The following is a 23,901-nucleotide window of genomic DNA, read 5'->3' on the forward strand; positions in this document are numbered from 1 at the left end:
TACCTTTCTCATTCCTACTTTATCCAGTGCATCAATCTTAATGCTAAGCATATAGAATGGAACATATTTCAGAATTGCACAAGAAATCTTATCATTTATTCAACAATATTGCTTCCACCTTGGGAAAATGAGAGCTAACATGTCATTCTAACTGCAGAAAGCATTTTGAAAATGCATTGATGGTTAATCCTTGATCTGCATTCTCAAGACTAAGGTGAACAGCAGGAATCCATTTTTATCAGCATAACAATGAACTGAATTGTACGTAGTCATGGAAAAATAATATTAATAATTGAAAAATAAATTTTGGTAATAGCTTCTACACTATAGGAAAAAGGTGAGATAAGTTGTTTTTTTAAACAACCTAAAACAGTAAAGTATGGTAACAGTGTATTATTACTTTATCCATATATAATTGGCTATTATTGAAATACAGTGTGATGAAAATTGTTGCTTTGAGTTTTGTATTTCTCATATAGAACTTTTTGTAAGGTAAGGGAAATAAGCAGAAATAGGGGATGCTACACAACTACCTAGCCTGCAGTAAATCCCCAAATATATAATTTAAATCATTATGATTTGGTTTGAAGTGAAGTAATTTAGAAATGAAAATATATATTGTCTCATATAGGACTGCATCTGAATTAATTGGAGTTTGACAGGGCAAATCAAACGGACACTAACTTTTAAACAGAAAAGACACTGAGGAGAAATTTCATGGTTCTTTGATTTTTCCCCCCCTAACAATTGTTTGAAAAATTGTGGCAAGCATATAGTTTGATCTAAAGATTAAGGCACCAGAGTAGAAGGAGGGAGACTGTGAATTCTTGTTCTGTCTTTCTCTCAGCCCAACTCACCTCACAGGGTTGTTGTTGTGGGGAAAATAGAAGGCAGAAGTTGTGTTGGATATGCTTGATGCTTTGAGTTATTTGCAAAAAAGTAAAGCTGGGATACAAATAAATAAAAAATAAATTGGGAATCTTTCTAGGAGGAACTGAACTGGGATACTGTTTATTAGCTATGTCCTGTTATGTATTAGTAAAAGAAATGACAGTTATAACATGTTGCAAGACTCCAATGGCTTCTCCTTACGGAGGAAGCTAAAACATTATAATGACCTTTGTAAAAACTTTGCATTGGGGAAAAAAAGATTAAAGAATTGCAAATCAATATACAGGTAGTCCTCAATTTACAACCATTCATTTGGTTACTATGGCATTGAAAAAAGTGATTTATGAGTGTTTTTCACACGAGCATCCCCATGGTCACATGATCAAAATTCGATGCTTGGCAACTGTATTTATGTATTTATGACAGTTGCACTATCCCAGGATCATGTGATCAACATTTTGTAACCTTCCCAGCCAGCTTCTGACAAGCAAAGTCAATGGAAGAAGCCTGATTTGTTTAATGAACTCATGATTCACTGCAGTGATTCACTTAACAACTGTGGCATAAAACATCATAAAATGGGGCAAAACTCACATAACAACTGCCTTGCTCAGCTATGGAAATTTTGGGCTCAATTGTGATCATAAATTGTACTCCATTAAATTGTACTCCTATTGTTTTAACTAGGGCAACCGTTTAATCTTTTTTTAATGTTTGTATTTGGTATTTTATTCTGCCCTGTGAACCGCCCTGAGTCCTCAGGGAGAAGGGCGGTATATAAATGTTATTAAATTAAATTAAATTAAATAAGTAGAGTATTAAATAACTATGGAATCTTCACAGTATATGACATAGTTTATTTATATTGATATCAAGAACACAATTTTCTGAAAGTAAAAATGGAAGGAACAGAAAGGAAGTGTTTATGTACCAGGTTCTTCCTGACAGCTCTTCCTCATTCTGTTGCTTTTCAAATGCAATTTTTTTATTTATTATTTATTAAATTTGTTTGCTATCCATCTTGCCACAAAGCAACTTTGGGCAGCTTACAATATAAACACAATTTTATATATGTATGTGTGTAAAATTAGATTAAAATTGAAATAAAATACCAGTTGTTAAGTCGTGGGCTCTGGTGAGCAGGAATGATGACACGAAGCTGAGTACAGTAAAACTCATTTTTTTATTCTTGCTGGAACCGTACTGGGGCTTGGGCTGCAACCAGCCACAATATATAGCCTAGCCCCTAGGTGGCAGCCAATAGGTTGCCACCTGGGGCTGACCAATTGCAGGACCGGAGACGGCCTGTCTGCGTTCCTGGAGAGCCCTTAGCTCCTTCAGCAACACACGTGGTGTAACACCACAAGCCCAATACATAACAACAGTTATTACTAAAGATGGAGAAGGAGGGAATGAAACATATGGGGCGGTGGAAAGGAGGTGGGAATTGCTATTGATCAACCACCTCCAGTATGATATTCCCCCACTGGGGCCCCAAACCACCTGGCAGAGCCTGGTCTTCAAGCTCTTGCAGAAAGTCAAGAGGGTGGGAGCCAATATCACCCTAGGGGGTGAGATGTTCTGAAGGGCAGGGGTCTCATCAGAGTTCCAGCTGGAATTCCTTGACTGACAAGATCCACGGAAATGAACAATTCTGAAAGAAAATAGTTAAAGTCCAGACCTTTAGAGCAGCGGTCCCCAACCTTTTGGGCTCCAGGGACCGGTTCCGTGGGGAGAGGCTTTTCCGTGGACTGGAGGGTGTGTGTGGTTTCTCATGCTGCCTGCATCCCGCACATGTGCAGATGGAGCTTTGCTTGTTTATGCAGCCGAGTTTCTGGCATGCCGTGGACTGGTGCCAGTCCACGGATCAGGGGTTGGGGACCCCTGCTTTAGAGGGGTAATACAATGGGCAACTTCCTAAATCTGGGATTAGTAGGTTATTGTATGATGCCTCAGACAATATTATTTAAAATATTTAAATTCAAATTCATTGTTTGTAGATCTTACAGTTTGACGATTCATTAACTGGTGCTGGTCTAAATTTTTTTTGATGTAGGACCATTTGATCCTTACCAGGTGACATAAGTTGAAAGATGAACTGCACTGATGCTTCAAGGCATCATTCAGTTTCTGACATCTTGAAGCATGTCAGACCCACTAAAAAGCATGTTATCTACAGGAAGATATCACATGATAAAGCTGTAAGTATTAAGCATTAAATTATGATGTAGCTGTAAGAATATGAGACTGAAACCAGAAAAGGTCTTGATATCTACTTGCCTCTTTAAAGATCAAACTGTAGTGATAATAAGGACATACTGTATCTGCATTGCATTATTAAGCTGCTCAGGCAGTTTAAGTCCAAACCAGTTTTTTTTTAAAAAACCTGTCCAGACTGTTTGTCAATATCCTGAAAAGGATTCAGTGTGCACTATAGCTACTGTGTCCTCCCACTAAATAATTTTCCTGCAGTGTTCTCTGAGCTACATTCATTTCCCTTACCTCCCTATTTTTCCTGGCATATATTTTTTTTAAAAAAAGTAACTCCTGTACCCCAAGTGACTGAAGAAAAAAATAAAATGGTGTGCCATGATTTAATTTTTTAAAGTCCAAGGAAAAATAAGGTCAGAGAAAGAAAAATAATAATGAAGAATAATTAAGATTTAAATGGAATAATCAGCATCTTAAATACAGCCCAGCATTTTAACACCACACCATTAATATAACATTATAACAGCAAAAAATTTTCTTGAAGAAATATTTTTGAAATGATGTGAGGAGACAATCTTTCTTTTGCAAAGTAATCAGTGAACTTCTTCAGTCAGGTAATGAAATAAAATGCAGCAGTCCAAACTGACAGGACAACACGAAATCGTATAACAGCAAATAATATTTTACAGCAGTGTTTCTCAGCCTCAGAACTGTATAGATTGTATAGATTTGAACTCCCAGACTTTCCCACCGCCCCCACCCAGTATGGGAAAATTGTGGAAATTGAAATCCACACCTTAAAATTGCTGAAGCTGAGAAACACTCTTTTAAATTGCAGTAGAAAGTAAGTAGCATGCTGGCTGGCAAATTCCTAGAACTGAAATTTACACATCTTAAAATTATAAAGTTTGAAAACACTGAGTAGATGTAGAAGGGAGCTATTATCATAACAATTGGAGTCAATTAAAGCTTGTTAGTAGGAATACAGGCATAGGCTATCTATCCTCATCTCAGTTTTGTCCAGGAAGAGAAATATTAAACTTTCCCATAATGTTGTAGTTGCAGTGACTATCAACAGCAATTCTGAAATGTATTGATACATTAATATAATAAATATTAATTTAATCTACCATGCAGCTTGGCCCCAAGTAAAAAGTAAAATGAGCCTTGGTGGAGCAGTGGGCTAATGCCTCCTTAAGTAACACCAGCTGCCTGCAATTAGTGCAGGTTCGAGTCCCACCAGGCTCAAGGTTGATTCCGAGGTAGGTAAAATGAGGACCCAGATTGTTGGGGGCAATTAAGCTGACTTTGTAATAATGCCGCTTGGGGTGTGTGTGAAAGCCCTAATAAGCAGGCATATACATAGAATGAAGGCTACTGCTAAGCTTGTAAGCCACCCTGAGTCTTCGGAGAAGGGCGGGATATAAATGGAATTAAAATAAAAAAATAAAAATAAATAAAAATGTGTTCCAGTCAATCCACTCAAGCTACTTCTTTTGTCTTGTCAAATGCATAATCAAACTCCATTGTGCGTTCTTTGTACTTTAAAGGAAAATACTTCTGATGCAAAAGTAAAACAAATGATTTACAAGATATAACCATTCTGAGCTAGACAAACTCAACTATCAAAATGTTTTTATGTATAGCTGTTTTAAATATAAGAGTTCCCTTCCCTTCCAGTTTCACATCTGGATAACCAAAATTTTATTCAAATCAACTGGCAACTTATTAAGGAGTCTTCTTCAACTGGTTAAGTTACTATTTTGATTCACACAATTAGCCATACTGAGTTTGTAGAGCAAACTCCCACTACAAATGTATCAAATAAAGAAAGACCATTTTTACTTTTTCTTTTATACCAACAGCAATGGTGTAGCATCCTTAAACTGATTTATTAAACTGTGGTTTTGTTCAATCATTCCATCCTTTAGGTTACAATCTACTTAGGAAAGCGAGATTTCATTGATCATGTGGAATATGTGGAACCTGTGGGTGAGTCCAAGTTGCAAGTTTCTACTTCGATCTTTTTAGTAATTTGAGTGGTTTATTATTATCTCTTCTTCAATGTAGATGGTGTTGTATTGGTGGATCCTGATATTGTGAAGGAGAAAAAAGGTCAGAACACTTAATCACTTCTTAAAGTGCTTAAAGTATTATTAATATGATTTAAAATTAGAATGACTTTGGATTTGTGTCAATTGACTGTCAGCCAAAGCTGATGATGACTTGTATTTCTGAAGGTGCATAAGAAATATGCTATGACAAATATGTATGACCATTCTAGCCTCAAATGTTATTTTAATCAATCATTTGTTAGACAGTAAATAAATTAGATTTCCTCTTACCAAACATCAGACCGCCCCTAGTTGGCAGTGAAGAGTTAGAACATGTTTGTAAACTCTATGCTGTCATCTAATGTTCATCCGGAATTTACCCACAGATCTGGAAGTTTCATATTACTGATAATGATAATAAGACTGCCAGAGTTATCCATTTTGTTCCAATATTGTAGTTTATAACATTTATTGTCAGCATTATCAGCGAACCAGACAACTATGGCTGATACAGCAATTTTTTATTCATTTATCATGATTTAACTTAATATACCGTGTTTCCCCAAAATAAGACCAGGTCTTTTTTTTTTTTTGGCCTCCAAAAGAGGTCTTATTTTCGGGGCTGTCTTTTCCACGGTCTCACCTCACAGCGGCGACACCAACAGCCCCGCCCAGCCAGCCCACTTCTTCTGCGGTCAAAGGAAATGCCTCTGCATCTGAGAATGGAGCTCTGAATTATTATTATTATTATTATTATTATTATTATTATTATTATTATTATTATTATTATTATTATTATTATTATTATTAATTTTATTTGTATACCGCCCTTCTCCCGAAGGACCCAGGGCGGTGAACAGGGCAATAAATAGTAAAATACAGAATACAAAAATTAAGAATGGATTAAACAAGTGCCCAATACTACAGAACAATAAGTTAAAATACATTTAAAACATTAAAACAATAATAAAATCCAAACCCATCAGGCCAGGCCGGCTTGTTCAAGCAAGTAGGTCTTTAGATCCCGTCGGAAGGAGCGAAGGTCGGGCGCCATCCGGAGCTCAACCGGTAAACGGTTCCACAAATCCGGCGCACCCACAGAGAAGGACTTCCCCCTGGGGGCCACCAGACGACATTCTCTGACCGGTGGCACCCTGAGGAGGCCCTCTCTGTGGGAGCGCACTGGGCGGAGGGAAGTTGATGCCGGCAGCAGGTGCTCCCTAAGGTACTCCGGACCCATGCCATGTAGGGCTTTAAAGGTCATTACCAGCACCTTGAATCTCACCCGGAAGACAACTGGCAGCCAATGCAGCTCACGGAGCAAAGGTGTAACATGGGAGTATCGGGAGACTCCCAACACAACTCTCGTGGCTGCATTCTGCACCAGTTGGAGCCTCCAAGTGGTCCTCAAGGGCAGCCCCATGTAGAGAGCGTTGCAGTAGTCTAAACAAGAGGTCACGAGCGCATTAGTGACCGTACCCAAGGCATCCCGGTCTAGATAGGGCCGCAACTGGCGCACCAGGCGAACCTGGGCGAAGGCCCCCCTAGTCACAGCTACTATATGATCTTCTAAAGAAAGCTGTGAATCTAGGAGGACTCCCAAGATGCGAGCCCTATCTACGGGGGGTAATAGCTCACCAACCGATGTGCGCAGCACCCCTGGCCTGCATTTCACCATCAGAGGCCTTCTGGAAAGGCCTCTGCAACTAAGAACCGAGCTACAGATTGAATCTGTAGCTTGGTTATCGGATTGAATCTGTAGCTTGGTTATCATCTGCAGAGGCCTTTGCAGAAGGCCTCTGATGGCGAAATGCAGGCCGGGTGGAATCCAGAGTGCTATTCTCAGCTGCAGAGGCATTTCCTAAAGGCCTCTGATGGCAAAATGCAGGCCAGGGATGCCACAGAAGAAGTGGGCCAACGAGGCAGGTGTCGATTCATGTGAGGCCTGGTTGCAATGGTAACGGGTGCTGGGCATTTGGGGCAGCTCCACCCCCCCATCCTCCTAGCTTGATTTATAGGTGTGTGCTTCATCCCAAATCTAGGGCTTATTTTTGGGGTAGGGCTTATATTAGGCCCAAGCTACGGCTTATTTTGGGGGTAGGTCTTACTTTCAGGGAAACATGGTATAAAATAGGTCAATATTTAATAAAGTGATTTAAATGACAATAGTGATAGATGCTAGCTAGATAGATCCTAATTAAATGAAATACAGCCACTAAACCCTTTCTGCCACTCACTGTCACACTGAGGTAGATGGCCTGCAACTCATTCCAGCTTCTAACTACCTATGTTTCCCCGAAAATAACACCTGGTCTTATATTTTTTTTAGCTCCAAAACTGGCACTAGGTCTTATTTTGGAAGGATGTCTTACCCCACGCCCTGACACCTGTTGTGCCGCTGCCCGATGTCTTCTGAGGCCACTCGTGGCTCCTTGTGGCAGGAGGCCATGTGCATAGTGCATCAGTGCTGCCACTCATAGCAGGACACCATGTGGTACATTGTGCTGTGGAATGCCCGACCAGTGGTACCGGCATGACGTGTACGTGGTATCCTGCTGCAAGCAGTAGCACTTGCGTAATGTGTCACATGGTCTCCTGCCATGAGCAGTGGCACCAACGCAACATGCCATGGGGCCTCCTGCCATGAGCAGCAGCACCGGTGCAATGTGCCATATGGCCTCCTGCCACGACTGGCCACCAGCAACCACACGTAGGGGGCCAGCAGCCACGCAGTTTCCTACTGGATGGGGCTGCTACTGGTGGTGCCACCATTGTGAGGCAAGACAGGTGTCGGGACTTGGGGAGCTACAGGGACCCTGAGGTAAGCGGGGTGTGTGGGGCAGCTCCATCCTCCACCCCCAACCTAATTTGATTTTTACACTTGCGCCTCGCCCCACCTCATACAACCAGATGATGGGACAGAGTGGGCAGATTCTTAACTAGGACTTGTGTTTTGGGTAGGGTTTAGATTAGGCACACATAGCTAGGGCGTATTTTAGGGATAGGTCTTATTTTGGGGAAAACACAGATAATTTTCACAATGGACACACTTATATACAATTATGTTGTTTTCTTGTTGATAAGACCAACTGGTCAATTCATCTTTTATTTGGCATAAAATAGCAGCTACCCTCTGTGGTTGCAAAAGGGCCTTTCAAAGCTTTTCTGGAGATATTATCTAGCAAAGTATAAGCTCTATCACTGAGCTGCTAATTACAAATTATATCCTTTCTTCTCCCTTGCCTTTTCCTCATCCTGAGGTTTGGCTTAAGAAAAAGCAACCAGAAACTGCAGCCAGAAAATGAAACTGACTTTTTCTAACCAGCTTTTGTTGATATGGGCAAACACAGTCTAGTTTTTCTTACTGAAAGGACTTAGCTTGGAAATTGTTATTTTAAACTGATGAGTAGAGACTTTTCTACACAACTAATGTTGTTTATAGATGATTTCAACATTCGGTATTCATAATACTTTCTGTATGCTTTTTCTAGTATATGTGACACTCACATGTGCCTTTCGATATGGGCAAGAAGATATTGACATAATAGGTCTGACTTTTAGAAAGGATCTTTACTTTCACAGAGTACAGATTTATCCATCACTAGACAAACCAGGACCCCTCACTACTTTGCAGGAAAGCCTGATAAATAAACTGGGGAAAAATGCATACCCCTTTGTGTTAACTGTGAGTACTCTGTATCATTATTCATTTTTGGTTCATTTCCCAATTTGCAATTATTATATGGGTGCTTAGAGGATTTCTGTGTATATTTATTTATTTATTATTTATTTATTAGATTTCTATACCGCCCTATTCCCGAAGGACTCAGGGCGATTTACAGGGCAAAGTTAAAAACAGTTAAAACAGTACAAAAGTTAAAATACAGTTAAAATTAAAATAGAATTAAATAACAGCTCAAATTTAAAATTTAATTTTAAAACCCCTCAGTCCAGGCCAGCTAAATCAAACAACCAGGTTTTTAGGTCCCGGTGAAACGAACTAAGGTCGGGGGCGGTCCGGAGTTCCACAGGCAGGTCGCTCCACAGGGCAGGTGCGCCCACAGAGAACGCCCTCCCCCTAGGGATAACCCGCCGGCACTCACTGACCGGCGGCACCCTAAGGAGGCCCTCCCTGTGGGAGCGCACAGGACTGATGCTGGCAGATATGCAACCTAGGTTCAGAGATATCTATTCATCCCTAATTTAAAAAGTAATTTCTTCCCATAGCAGCCTTCCCTAGCCTGATGCCTTCCAAATGAGTTGAACCATTCTTCCTATTACAGTATATCCCAGCAAGTATTGGGGAAGGCTATCCATTATTTAATAAATTATATGTCTAATAATACTGAGCTATTGCAAATAAAAGTATAATTTTATGTTTCAATTGAACACCACTTAGAATTGCTCCGTGAATGAGATTAGTAGTTTCCAAATATTTAAGAATAACACCTGAGTTTAAGAGCACCTAGATTTTTAAGCAGCTTTTCAAAAAACAGAACATTGAAGGGTGTTTCTTGATTTATAGTGTCACCCAGGTCTCATTCAAGCAAAGTAAAACTTGTCTTCATTAGTGATCTATCACCACAGTGATGTCTGACTGATGATAAATCCCATTTTTGGAAAGTTATATGAAGGGGACTTGTCCTCCTCCTCCTCCTCCTCCTCCTCCTCCTCCTCCTCCTCCTCCTCCTCCTGCTCCATCTTATCTAGCACTGCTGTGGCAGTGAAAGCCATTGCAATCAGAATGCTTTACGTGCTTTATTTTTTGTTCCCTTACAGTTTCCAGACTATCTGCCTTGCTCAGTGTGTCTGCAGCCAGCTCCCCATGAAGTTGAAAAGGTGAGAACAGAGGGCACGCATCGCATTATTTTGTATTAACAAACTAAGTAAGATGTGGTCATATGGAATAAAATACAAAGAGCAAGAGGTGCTTTTAAATACACAGTTCTTTGTGCTGCTATTCAAAAGACATTGCAAACACCAATATTTATTAAAATAGTTCAAAACCATAGAAATAAATAATATTGCTGTGAGTGAGCAAATATGTTTGTATGTATGAGAGAACTATGCCTTTCCTTGTTCTCCTGAACAATGATAGTGGAATAAAATAAGAAAATAATCCTCAAATAGTTTTTCCCAACTGTATCACAGACTGATAAGGTTTGCATGGAAAGTAGTGGACTGCCATCAAAAGTTTTTTGGGTTTTTTAAAACAAAAAATAGAATTAGAAAAATAACATACATACATATATACATACATATATACATACATATAAACAAGAAAACATTAAGAATGAGTTTTATGTTGAAATTTCGGATGGGCAGATTTTGAATTTCAAAAGGTGAGTTCTTTCATACATTCTTTCATACAATGTTCTTTAATACATTCAGCAACAAGAATTTCAACTGCTTTCCCTCCTTTTCCTTATAGTCCTGCGGAGTGGACTTTGAGGTCAAAGCTTTCTCTACAGAGGATCCAGAAGAAAAGATTCTCAAGAGGTAATATCTTGTTTCTTTGAAAAAATTTTTGACTGAAACTGGAAAAGTTGAGAAACATAGAAAAGATAAATCTTATTTTATATTCAACTATCAGAATCCGGAGATGAATATAAAAAAGATGAAACATGTCATTTCTAAAAAAGGAAACATACTGGTTAAAATGCCTTGTTCTAGCCCCCTTATTATTTAATTTACTCTTTTCTATACATTTTCCATCTTAACTTCTTTATTGTACAGTATAAGATACAGCCTTCAAAATGTATGAGCAAAAAGGAAGTCAATATGCCCCATTGCCTGCTGAACAGAAAGATCAGCAACATTGCTGTTACTTCACACACAACTCAGAGTGTGCTGTCCTGTAACTAGGGATCCTACAACAATAGCTGTCAATCAGTGCTGGTACTCAGATGCCGTCTTCTTTATCTTTTGGGGTTTTGTGGCTTCCATAATTACTAACAATGGTCTAGAGTTTAATTACTCATGTTTTGAATTAAACCCAATTTCTAACCTTAGATATTCTGTACGCCTGCTTATACGCAAAGTCCAGTATGCTCCAGAAGTAGCAGGACCCCAGCCTCACGCAGAGACCACCTGGCAGTTTTTCCTGTCCAAGAAGCCATTGCACTTGAAAGCTTGCCTCAGCAAAGAGGTGAAGTGTTCTTGACTTACTAATATGATAAATTAGTAAATTCAAGAGATATAGGCAAGACACAATCATTTTGTTTCTGACTATGCTACTTCACAAAACTGGATGTAGACAACACTGTGCAATGAACGTTTTTGCTAAACTAATCCAATTCTTCCAGGTGTTTTATCATGGTGAACCAATCCCTGTTACAGTGACAGTGATCAATGATACAGAAAAAACAGTTAAGAAGATCAGCGTGTCAGGTATAATACTCATTTTGACAAACAGGTCAGATGTAGGCCCTCTTGTTTTTTTTCCTGGTCTGTTAGATTGCAATTAACATTCTGTACCCATCTTTATTATTGGCTTCATAAAGCACCGTGATTGAAAGAGTTATAATAACCACATGTTATCCATATAAATAATTTCTATAATGGACAGTAAGAGTTATCCTGAGAAACAGGAGGAAGAGTTGCAACCAAAGTCTGCAGCAGAAATATAATTTGAGAAAGCATCTCAGACTTGATCCTCCCTCATTCTCTTGAGGATTCTGTTGTTGTTGTTGTTGTTAGCTGCGAAGTCGTGTCCGACTCATCGCGACCCTATGGACAACGTTCCTCCAGGCCTTCCTGTCTTCCACCATCTTCTGGAGTCCATTTAAGCTCACGCCTACTGCTTCAGTGACTCCATCCAGCCACCTCATTCTCTGTCGTCCCCTTCTTCTATTGCCCTCGATCTTTCCCAGCATTAGGCTCTTCTCCAGTGAGTCCTTCTTTCTCATTAGGTGGCCAAAGTATTTGAGTTTTAGCTTCAAGATCTGGCCTTCTAAAGAGCAGTCAGGATTGATCTCCTCTAGGACTGACCGGTTTGATCGCCTTGCAGTCCAAGGGACTCGCAGGAGTCTTCTCCAGCACCAGAGTTCAAAGGCCTCAATTCTTTGGCGCTCAGCCTTTCTTATGGTCCAACTTTCACTGCCATACATTGCAACTGGGAAGACCATAGCCTTGACTATACGCACTTTTGTCGACAGGGTGATGTCTCTGCTTTTTAGTGTGCTGTCTAGATTTGCCATGGCTTTCCTTCCCAGGAGCAAGCGTCTTTTAATTTCTTGGCTACAGTCCCCATCTGCAGTGATCTTGGAGCCCAGGAAAACAAAATCTGTCACTACCTCCATTTCTTCCCCATCTATTCGCCAGGAATTGAGAGGGCCAGATGCCATGATCTTGGTTTTCTTAATGTTAAGTTTCAACCCAACTTTTGCACTCTCCTTTTTCACCCGCAACAAGAGGCTCTTTAGTTCTTCTTCACTTTCTGCCATTAGAGTGGTATCATCTGCGTATCTTAGGTTGTTGATATTTCTTCCAGCAATCTTAATTCCAACTATTGATTCATCTAGCCCTGCCTTTCTCATGATGTGCTCTGCATATAAGTTAAATAGGCAGGGCGACAGTATACAGCCTTGCCGGACTCCTTTCCCAATTTTGAACCAATCAGTGGTTCCGTGTCCAGTTCTCACTGTTGCTTCTTGACCCGCATATAGGTTTCTCAAGAGACAAATAAGATGGTCTGGTACTCCCATCTCTTTAAGAACTTGCCACAGTTTGTTATGATCCACACAATCAAAGGCTTTAGCATAGTCAATGAAGCAGAAGTAGATGTTTTTCTGGAACTCCCTAGCTTTCTCCATGATCCAGCGTATGTTGGCAATTTGATCTCTAGTTCCTCTGCCTCTTCGAAATCCTGCCTGTACTTCTGGTAGTTCTCGATCCACATACTGCTGAAGTCTAGCTTGTAGGATTTTAAGCATGACTTTACTAGCATGAGAAATGAGTGCAATGGTGCGATAGTTTGAACATTCTTTGGCACTGCCTTTCTTTGGAATTGGAATGTAAACTGATCTTTTCCAATCCTGTGGCCACTGCTGAGTTTTCCAAATTTGCTGGCAAATTGAGTGTAGCACTTTTACTGCACTGTCTTTTAAGATTTTGAATAGCTCAGCTGGAATACTGTCACCTCCACTAGCTTTGTTGTTGCTCAGCTTTTCTAAGGCCCACTTCACTTCACATTCTAGGATGTCTGGCTCGAGGTCAGTGACCACCTCATTGTGATTATCAGGGACGTTAAGCTCATTCTTGTATAGTTCTTCTGTGTAATTTTGCCACCTCTTCTTAATCTCTTCTGCCTCTGTTAGGTCCCTGCCATTTTGGTCCTTTATCATGCCCATTTTTGCATGGAATGTTCCCTTCATCTCTCCAATTTTCTTGAAAAGATCTCTGGTCCTCCCTATTCTATTGTTTTCTTCTATTTCTTTGCACTGTTCATTTAAGAAGGCATTCTTATCTCTTCTAGCTATTCTCTGGAATTCTGCATTCAATTGGGCATATCTATGTTTTTCTCCCTTGCCTTTCGCTTTCCTCCTTTCCTCAGCTATTTGCAAAGCTTCCTCAGACAGCCATTTTGCTTTCTTGCATTTCTTTTTCTTTGGGATGGTTTTGGTTGCTACCTGTTGTACAATGTCGCGAACCTCTGTCCATAGTTCTTCAGGCACTCTGTCTATCAGATCTAATTCCTTAAATCTATTTGTCACCTCTACTGTATATTCAATAGGGATATGATTTAATTCATACCTGAGTGGCCTAGTGCTTTTCCCTACTTTCTTCAGTTTAAGCCTAAACTTTGCAAGGAGAAGCTCATGGTCTGAGCCACAGTCAGCTCCTGGTCTTGTTTTTACCGACTGTATAGAGCTTCTCCATCTTTGGCTGCAGAGCATATAGTCAATCTGATTTCTGTGTTGACCGTCTGGTGATGTCCATGTGTAGAGCCGTCTCTTGGGTTGTTGGAAAAGAGTGTTTGCTATGACCATCGTATTCTCTTGACAAAATTCTATCAGCCTGTGCCCTGCTTCATTTTGTACTCCAAGGCCAAACTTGCCTGTTATTCCAGTTATCTTTTGGCTTCCTACTTTAGCATTCCAATCCCCCATGATGATAAGGACATCATTTTTTGGTGTTAGTTCTATAAGGTGCTGTAGGGCTTCATAGAACTGGTCAATTTCATCCTCTTCAGCACTGGTGGTTGGGGCATAGACTTGGACTACTGTGATATTGAATGGTTTGCCTTGGATTCGAACTGAGATCATTCTGTCATTTTGAGGATTGTATCCCAGTATTGCTTTTCCTACTCTTTTATTGACTATGAAGGCTACTCCATTTCTTCTGAGGGATTCTTGTCCGCAGTAGTATACCTGATGGTCATCTGAATTAAATTCACCCATTCCTGTCCATTTTAGTTCGCTGATACCTAAGATGTCGATGTTCAGTCTTGTCATCTCTTGTTTGACCACGTCCAGCTTGCCTTGATTCATGGATCTTACATTCCAGGTTCCTATGGAGAAAAAATCTTTACAGCATCGGACTTTCCTTTCACCACCAGACACATCCACAGCTGAGCGTCCTTTCGGCTTTGGCCCAGTCGCTTCATTCTTTCTGGCGCTACTAGTACTAGCCCTCTGCTCTTCCCCAGTAGCATATTGGACGCCTTCCGACCTGAGGGGCTCATCTTCCAGCATCATATCGTTTTGCCTTTTGGTACTGTCCATAGGGTTTTCATGGCAAAGATACTGGAGTGGGTTGCCATTTCCTTCTCCAGTGGATCACGTTTTGTCAGAACTCTCAGCTATGACCTGTCCGTCTTGGGTGGCCCTGCACGGCATAGCTCATAGCTTCATTGAATTACGCAAGCCCCTTCGCCACGACAAGGCAGTAATCCATGAAGGGGTGAGGATTCTGTTAGTGTATTATAAAAGTGTTAGCATTTATAACTTTGGTTTCCTATTCTGATATTTCCATTGCATTTAAAAAGATAAAAAATTCCCCTGAGTTGAGCCCAACTCTGTAGAGTATTTAGTAATAATATGAAAATAGTTTCTCTCTGCCTCCATCCTGGTGAAGATGACCTGGGTTTTCCTGGTGATTTCTTATCCTGATTTTTTTTTAAAGATCAGCCAGTGTCATCTAAATGCTAGATGTTATGCCCATTCTGCAAAGCAAAATGATGATGATGATGATGATGATGATGATGATGATGATGATGATAATAATAATAATAATAATAATAATAATAATAATAATAATAATGATGATGATGATGATGATGATGATGATAACAATGGAAGGACCTTTGAGGTCATCTAGTCCAATCCCTGCTCAGGCAGGAAACCCTATACTATTTCAGACAAATGGCTGTCCAATCTCTTCTTAAAGACTTCCAGTGTTGGAACATTCACAACTTCTGGAGGCAGGTTGTTCCACTGATTACCGGTAATTGTTCTAACTGTCAGGAAGTTTCTCCTTAGTTCTAGGTTGCTTCTCTCTTTGGTTAGTTTCCATCCATTGCTTCTAGTCCTGCCTTCAGGTGCTTTGGAGAATAGCTTGACTCCCTCTTCTTTGTGGCAACCCCTGAGATATTGGAACACTGCTATCATGTCACCCCTTGTCCTCCTCTTCATTAAACTAGACATACCCAATTCTAGCAACGGTTCCTTGTTTTAGCCTCCAGTCCCCTCCAATCCCCTGATCATCTTTGTTGATCTTCTCTGTACTCTTTCTAGAGTCTCAACATCTTCTTTACATCGTGGTGACCAAAACTGGATGCAGTATTCCAACTGTGACCTTACCAAGCCATTGTAAAGTGGTATTAACACTTCATGTGATCTTGATTCTATCCCTTTATTAATGCAGCCTAGCACTGTGTTGGCTTTTTTAGCAGCTGCAGCACACTGCTGGCTCATATTTAAGTGATTGTCCACTAGGACTCCAAGATCCCTCTCACAGTTACTACTATTGAGCAAGGTACCTCCTATACTATACCTATGGATTTGGTTTTTCTTGCCTAAATGTAGGACCTAACTTTGTTCACCATTGAATTTCATTTTGTTAAATAGCATCCAATGTTCAAGTCTGTCAAGATCCTTCTGTATCTTAAGCCTGTCTTTTGGAATGTTGGCTATTCCTGCCAGCTTGATGTCATCTGCAGATGTGATGAGTTCCCTATCTATCCCATCTATGCCTCTAGGTGTTCGCTGATTCATTGTTTGATTATCTTTTCCAGAATCTTCTCAGGTATTGAGGTCAGGCTGATAGGTCTGTAATTTACTGGATCCATTTTTTCCCCTTTTTTGAAGATGGGAACTACATCAGCTCTTTTCCAGTCCTCTGGTAGTTCCCCAGTGCTCCAGGATCTTTGAAAGATATAGTTTAGTGGTTCTGAGATCACATCTGCCAGTTCCTTGAGAACCTTGGGGTGTAATCCATCTGGTCCTGGTGATTTGAACTCGTCTAGGCTGGACAGGTGCTCACTTAACATTTTCTTTCCTATCTTAACTTGTGTTTCTAATCTATTTTTTTATGGTACTGTTTTTGAAAGATTGGGCTGTTTTTTCCCTTTGTGTACAGACGGATCCAAAATACGAGTTAAATTGTTCTGCTTACTCCCTGTTGCTTGTCACCTTATTTCTACTTTCTCCCACTAATGGGCCAATCATTTCCTTAACTTTTTTCTTGTTTTTTACATGTTGAAAGAAGCTTTTTTTGTTATTTTTTGACTTTTGTCACAAGCTTTAGTTCATTTTGAGCCTTAGCTTCCCTCACTTCATCTTTGCAAGCTCAGGCTATTTGCTGATATTCTGCCTTAGTTATGTGCCCCTCTTTCCACTTGTTATACTTGTCCTTTTTGTCTTTCAATTTATCAGAGAGTTCTTTATGCAGCCATGCTGGTTTCTTTTGTTATGTTTCTTCTTTGTTGGTATTGTGCTAGACTGGGCTTTTATTATCGCACTTTTCAAAGTTTCCCAAGCTTCTTGAGTTGTTTTCCCCTTGAGGATTCTCACCCATGGAATCCTTCCCAAGCTGTCTCTAAGTTTATTGAAATTAGCTCTCTTGAAGTCCAAGACTCTGGTTTGTCTGTGTTCTATTGCTTGTGCTTGCATAATGTTGAATTCCAATATTACATGATCACTCCCCCAGAAGGTTCCTGTGGCTTCAAAACCTTCAGTGATTTCATCCCTGTTAGTGAGAATTAGGTCCAATGTGGCTAATCTCCTAGTTCCCTTCTGTACTTTTTGGGAGACAAAGGTGTCTGCTAGGTTTGTCAGGAATCTGTTTGATCTTCCACTTGGTGCAGAGTTTGTCTCCTAGTTGATGTCAGGGTAATTAAAGTCCCCCATTACTATTGTGATGTGTTTCCTACATACCTACATTCTGTAAGAAAGGTGTTTTTGAATCACAAAAAGAAGCAATGGGTACATAATATCATTGATCCTGAATTGTTGTTGTTAGTTGCGAAGTTGTGTCTGACCCATCGCGACCCCATGGACAACGTTCCTCCAGGCCTTCCTGTCCTCTACCGTTTTCTGGAATCCATTTAGGCTCACGCCTACTGCTTCAGTGACTCCATCCAGCCACCTCATTCTCTGTCGTCCCCTTCTTCTATTGCCCTCAATCTTTCCCAGCATTAGGCTCTTCTCCAGTGAGTCCTTCCTTCTCATCAGGTGGCCAAAGTATTTGAGTTTCAACTTCAGGATCTGGCCTTCTAAAGAGCAGTCAGGGTTGATCTCCTCTAGGACTGACCGGTTTGATCACCTTGCAGTCCAAGGGACTCGCAGGAGTCTTCTCCAGCACCATAGTTCAAAGGCCTCAATTCTTTGGCGCTCTGATCCTGAATAACTATCCTTATTCAGGCAATGCTTAAAAATATCCCAGATCCCATTTTTCTTTCTATTATTTGATAATTTGCTTTTTCATTTCCTCTTCAGTGGAACAAGTTGCCAATGTGATATTATACTCCAGTGACTTCTATACCAAGACAGTGGCTCTTGAAGAGTCAGAGTAAGTGCATTGTGCTTTAGGCTCCTTTGGTTTGTTGTTATCATTATTGTTTTCTGTTGCACTCTGTTAACTGTTTCACTCTGGAATGTAGAGATTAAAAACTTCATATTAACTGACTTCACATATCTAGGGCTACTATAACTGGGCTGTAAATCCTCAGATGAACAAGGGATAGCAGCAAAGAATACAGAAAGCTCTAACTCTTTGCTGCCATTTCATGGTTATCTGGATTTTTGCAGCCTAGATATGATGGCTCTAACTACATTATCTCTTCCCATGGTTTGTTTTGACCATTATACTGAATAAGCCAAAATGCACTGATTCATACATATATGCTTACATATATAATGCTAAGTTATACATTAGCTACAAAGCAGTGGCTGAATCCATTCATTATACCAAACCAGAGCAGAACGAACTACAAAATGTGTGAATACAGCATTGGATGTTTTTTTTTCTGGATCTACTAAGATTTTGTTCCTCAGAATTAAAAGGTCTGCTTTGTCCTCCCTCAACAGTAGCTTTGAAGCTATGTCTGGCTTGGCCAAGATTGGCTGGGAAAGAACGGCCAAAATTCATTCTTCCAGAATAGATCTAAAATTGCATTATTTCTTCTTCAGGGAAAAGGTCCAACCAAACAGCAAGCTTACAAAGACAATAACTGTTCTTCCTTTGTTGGCAAACAATCGAGTGAAGAAAGGCATAGCATTAGATGGGAAACTAAAGGATGAAGACACTAACCTGGCTTCTACTACTATGTAAGTCCAAAATGGAACACTAACTGGAACTGAAGAGGAAGTATAGAAAAACACTTTTGTTTAATTTTGTATTCAGCCATTTTCCCTTCACCCACTTATTGCATCCTTCAAATATTTTAGTATTTTAACTGTCAGAATTTCCTGTTAATATTTACAATGTGAGTAGTTTTATAGACATATGAATTATAAATAAATTTTTATTTCAAATCCAAAAGCAGCACAGTGGTAAATGCAGTAAATGCAACTGTAGATGGATCTAATATACTTAAGTGAACTGAGCCTGGATCTTTCCAGAATGAGTTCTTAAAAATGTAGAAATATTAACATGGAATATGAGAATATGTTATCCTAATTGAGACAGCTATACTAAGGAAGTATAGTATTTTTTAGCAAATGTGCAATGACACAATATTTTTTTTAAAAAAATCCCAACAGTATAAAAGATGGAATAGACCGGACAGTTCTAGGGATCCTGGTTGCTTACAAGATCAAGGTGAAGCTTACTGCCTCAGGGTAAGAGCAATCAGAGTTTGTATGCTATAATTACAAGTGTTTTGGATGTTATTGTTATGAAATGAAGATAAAAGGGGGAGTTAATATGTAGTAGATTGCATTAGCAATTTTAAACAGCCTTTTCAAGTTCAATAAATTAGTGGTATTTTGGTACTTGTTAATTGGTTTGGGAACTCATAACGTGTACTTAAAATAATGAGTGCCAAACAAACCATGTGACATATCACATGACCCTTTGTTTTTAGCCAAGAACCACTTCATATCTGTCTCTCTTCTTACATCAGAGACCTTCCCAACATGGTTGACTTCCTGTCCATCCTCTGTGGTCGTCCCCCTCTTCCTTTTGCAGTGACCTTCCCAGCATGGCCAACTTCCTGTCCATTCTCCACAGCTGTCTCCCTTTTCCTATCATAATATGTCAAGACCAAACAAACAATGAGTACTGTAACAACATTTTCGCATCAAAATGTGTTGAGTACCAAATTTGATGAGTTTTGAAGCAATTGAGTACCAAGGTACCAATGTATATCATTTATTGCTCTAAATTTGTCTGGATATTATTATTTAAAGCAAAATGTATTATGAAGCCAGATCAAATAGCTTTAGTATACTTGCATGATTATTTATTAGAAAGAGGTACTACACAAATCTGCAGTTTGTAGAGTGGCACCCAGGTGTGATTGAATTGTGAGTTTAGGTATTTCAAATATGGTGGCCAATACATGGTAGATCAGGTATTGAAGTAAGACCAAAGAGACACAGAATCATCAACATTTAGCAGCTAGATGATTGGGGTCATTCAGTATTTCTTTATAGACTACTCATTAAAACAAAATTTGGAGATTAAGTGGAAAATGTACTTTGTATGTGTCTTGCCTTGCAAAACAGAGGACAGAATATGCATCTAAATATAACTGAAGAACACCTGAATGGTGGAAATATTGGACTGATCCAAAAAGCAATTCACTATTGGGGACTGCATATACAGCTTTTAATGCCTGATTAGTTTAGGAATGTGTACCGATAGAAGAGAAAATGTGTAGTTCAGGGTTGAACTGTGGAGTTCTTGATGCTCTTAAGAATATGTGCTATGGAATATTATAAATTTCATTGTTCAGTTAATGTTGTTTATATTTTAGCCTGCTGGGAGATTTCACTTCTAGGTAAATCTTTGAGATTTTCTCTTTGTAAACTTCTCTCCTGAAACATCTATTCAATTTTCATATTTTCTGTAGAATGAAACTTCCTCTCCCTCCCACTGCTAAGTCTCTAAAACCTGTTCTCTGATGGAGGTTTTTTTGTTTGAAATATGTCAGAGTTTACTTCCCCCTCCCTGATGTGTAGTGCGTACTCATTCTTAAGTTTGCTATTTCTATTTTTTATTTTTTTAAGCTAACTAGTTAACTAGATAACTGACAAGGCATACCATTTAAAAGGCATCTACAAAATGTGAGGCACACTTCCTGACAGATTTTGATACTGGATTTTGCTATTTGGAATTCCATATCACGATATTTAAAAACTGATATTTCCATACCAGGATATTTAAAAGCAAGCCATTCAGACTTATTGCTAAATTTTATGGGTCACACACCTGGAGTTTTACATAATAATTTTGATGTTTTTCATTTTTCAGCTTCAGGATGTTATCTTTGATTTTAAAAAAATTAAAAATAGATTCAAAAAGGGCCTATTTCACATATTCTAGGCTACAATTATCACAAATCTAACTTAAAATCTTAGGCAGTTGTGATAGTGGGTAAAAATATAAGTTTGCTTATTTATTTACTTCCAATCTATAGTACTGTAATCCAGTTTACATTTTCAAACACTGGTGAAAAATTAAGAGAAAAGATTTAGGAGTGGTGTCTAAGAAATGATCAGACTTTGCTTTGGAACTGTGGAATCCTGAATCACCTCTCTTTTTTCCTGTTCCCAAAGTGATGTGAGCATTGAGTTGCCCTTCCGACTGATGCACCCCATGCGAGAAGAGCCCAGTACAGCAGGTCGGTAGCATACAAATGGTTTCTTCTTCCCTTGTTTTATTTTCCTCTTATTGCTAGTGATACTTTGGTGATGTGATAGCCTTCTTGTTCTGTGAAAATTTAGAAGATTTTCCCTTTGACAAGAAAAAAAAATGAAAAAATAGCTAGATGGGCCTGAAAGTGAACAATTTCTTTGGCAACTGGAGGAGAGATCATAGTTAGATTAAACAGAAAAGGACAAGCAAATGTTTATGTTATACTCTAATTAAAGTTATAGAAGTTAAAAATAACATTATTATAAAATTAACCGGCTGCAAGATTATTATTTTTTAAGCAAGCATGCTCTTTCACAGAATCTTCCACAGAAATTACTGAAAAGGCAAACACTATTTGCATTTTTAGCCACACTTCCTTTTGCTTTAACCTTATTATTAGGACATCTCTAAACTAAGCCAAAGAGTGACAGCAACTGCCTGGTGATCTGAGACTTGTTAATGGTCCCCAACTCCAAGACAGAAACATTTTGACTGTGACAGATGGTTGAATGTACTAAGTCCATGCAAAATGTCAGTTTCTGGATGTTTTAAAGACAATTTACTGAGTCAAAAACACACAAAACGATGTACAATGCTTTTTACCTCCTGCCTATCTTTACCTGGCAGTTGATTTGCTCCAAAGAGAGCCTGTTTAAATCAACAGTGATGACTAACTAAAAAGAACTCCATGTTCCGGTAATGTTGACTTCGGGCTGTTACTGTGAGACCATCATGGTAATATATCAGTCACGCAATATGAAACCACCAGGTATCTCTGGGACTCAGAGTAAATTGCTAGTGTCTGTCTTTTGTTGTATTGTAACCTCCTTTTCACCCACATTGGCACTTGGATTCTTTAGTTTTTTGTTCTTAACTTCAGATATTTGTGGAAGCATATTTATATAAGCCTTTCTCTCTCTTTTTTCAATATATAATTATGATTACAGAAAAGGAAAGGTAAGAATTATTTCATTAGTTTTCTCTTCCTTTTCTGCTCTTAAGTATTTACATGAAGTTGGGAATGAAGCTAATAAGATTGATTCAATATCACGAAGGACAGAACTTTCTGAATTATCTGTGATGAATAGTGGGAACTTAAATTTTTCAGATACAGCAGAGTGAAATTTTAGTTTAGTGGAACTTCCCAAATAACATAATATAACATGACATAAGATAAATTGTGGCCTTCAACAACCAGCATGTATTTGTCACAGTTGCAACATCCCGGGTCATATGATAGCCATTTGCAACCTTCTCAGGCAGCACTGACAAGCAAACTCAGTGGGGGAAGCAGGTGATTCACTTAACAATTGCAACTATGGCTGCAGTTTGCTTAACAAATGTAACAAAAAAGGTCATAAAATTGGGTGTGGATCATTTAACAAGTGCTTTGCTTAGCAACAAAACCTGTGGTCCCAGTTGTGGCCATAAGCCAAGGACAATCGGTAGCTCTATTGCTTCACTGAATAGGATGTCAAAACATCTATGTACTCAACAGTTTCAAAGAGCACCTCAAAGAACCTAGTGCAGGCATGTCAAACCCACGATGTCACGTGACGTCACGCAATGTATCAGAACTTTTTCTCCATTGCCGGCAATGGGGTGGGCGCAGTTTCAGTGTGATGCATCCAGCCCGCGGGCCGGCAGTTTAACACGCCTGACCTACTGCATAAACCATACACATAAAATTGAACTTATAGCTTGATAACCATTGCCTACAACTTTGGGTAAATTTATTTTGAAAAACTTTAGTTGTTATGTTTCTTTGAATAGACAAACAAGGTTTTGGTCTTTCTGGGCATCTAAGTCAATCCAGGCAAAAGCAGAATCTCTCTCTCTCTCTCTCTCTCTCTCTCTCTCTCTCTCTCTCTCCCTCCCTCCCTCCCTCCCTCCCTCCCCCTTTTGAAGAACTTCTCAGTCCATTCTTCTGATGGTAATATGGATGTGCCCACAATTCTGCAATCCATTTCCCACTTCCTGGAGTAGACAAATTATACATTTAAACATGGCAAAAGAAAAGAGTGATCTTCCTGATATCAAATATTAGGAAACTGTGATATTCAAAGAGTCCTTATCTTTTCCTTAGTGGCAAAGATGACCTGATGTTTGAGGAGTTTGCTCGGCAGCAACTGAAAGATGAAGCCTCTGCAGAAGACATCAAAATGGAGTGTCCAGATACTGAATGAAAGAGGAAAAGGGGACAAAATTAGCAGAGGCAATAACTTTTGTATTTGTTAAGAAACAGAATAGTTAAATTGAGTTGATATGTGGCTCTTGTCTTTTTACTTAAACTTGTTGCCTCACTACAGATGTAGAATTCCAGAATGGTTATTTAGCAGTGAGTCCATCCAATTATGGTGAATCTGCCTCTTCTCCAGACAGGTGTTCCACTGTCAAACTGCTCTATTTTTCTAATGTTCACTTTGAAAAGGCTAATTATTTT

The 23,901-nt window shown here is 39.3% G+C and overlaps 1 protein-coding gene across 1 annotated transcript; it reads left to right on the plus strand.

The window, feature by feature from the left end:
- Window positions 1–2,964: 2,964 nt before the first annotated feature.
- Window positions 2,965–23,591, plus strand: SAG (S-antigen visual arrestin; the record flags this gene model as incomplete). The annotated part of the gene is given in 14 exon segments (XM_083363287.1): window positions 2,965–3,092; window positions 5,034–5,094; window positions 5,173–5,217; window positions 8,648–8,841; window positions 9,936–9,995; window positions 10,588–10,655; window positions 11,169–11,304; window positions 11,462–11,546; window positions 18,095–18,167; window positions 18,788–18,925; window positions 19,361–19,438; window positions 21,380–21,444; window positions 23,545–23,558; window positions 23,562–23,591. Coding segments are annotated over 14 exon segments (1,155 nt in total). The 5' UTR covers window positions 2,965–2,984.
- Window positions 23,592–23,901: the final 310 nt, after the last annotated feature.

Source organism: Vipera ursinii, assembly GCF_947247035.1.
Source record: "Vipera ursinii genome assembly, chromosome: 5".
NCBI lineage: Eukaryota > Metazoa > Chordata > Lepidosauria > Squamata > Viperidae > Vipera > Vipera ursinii.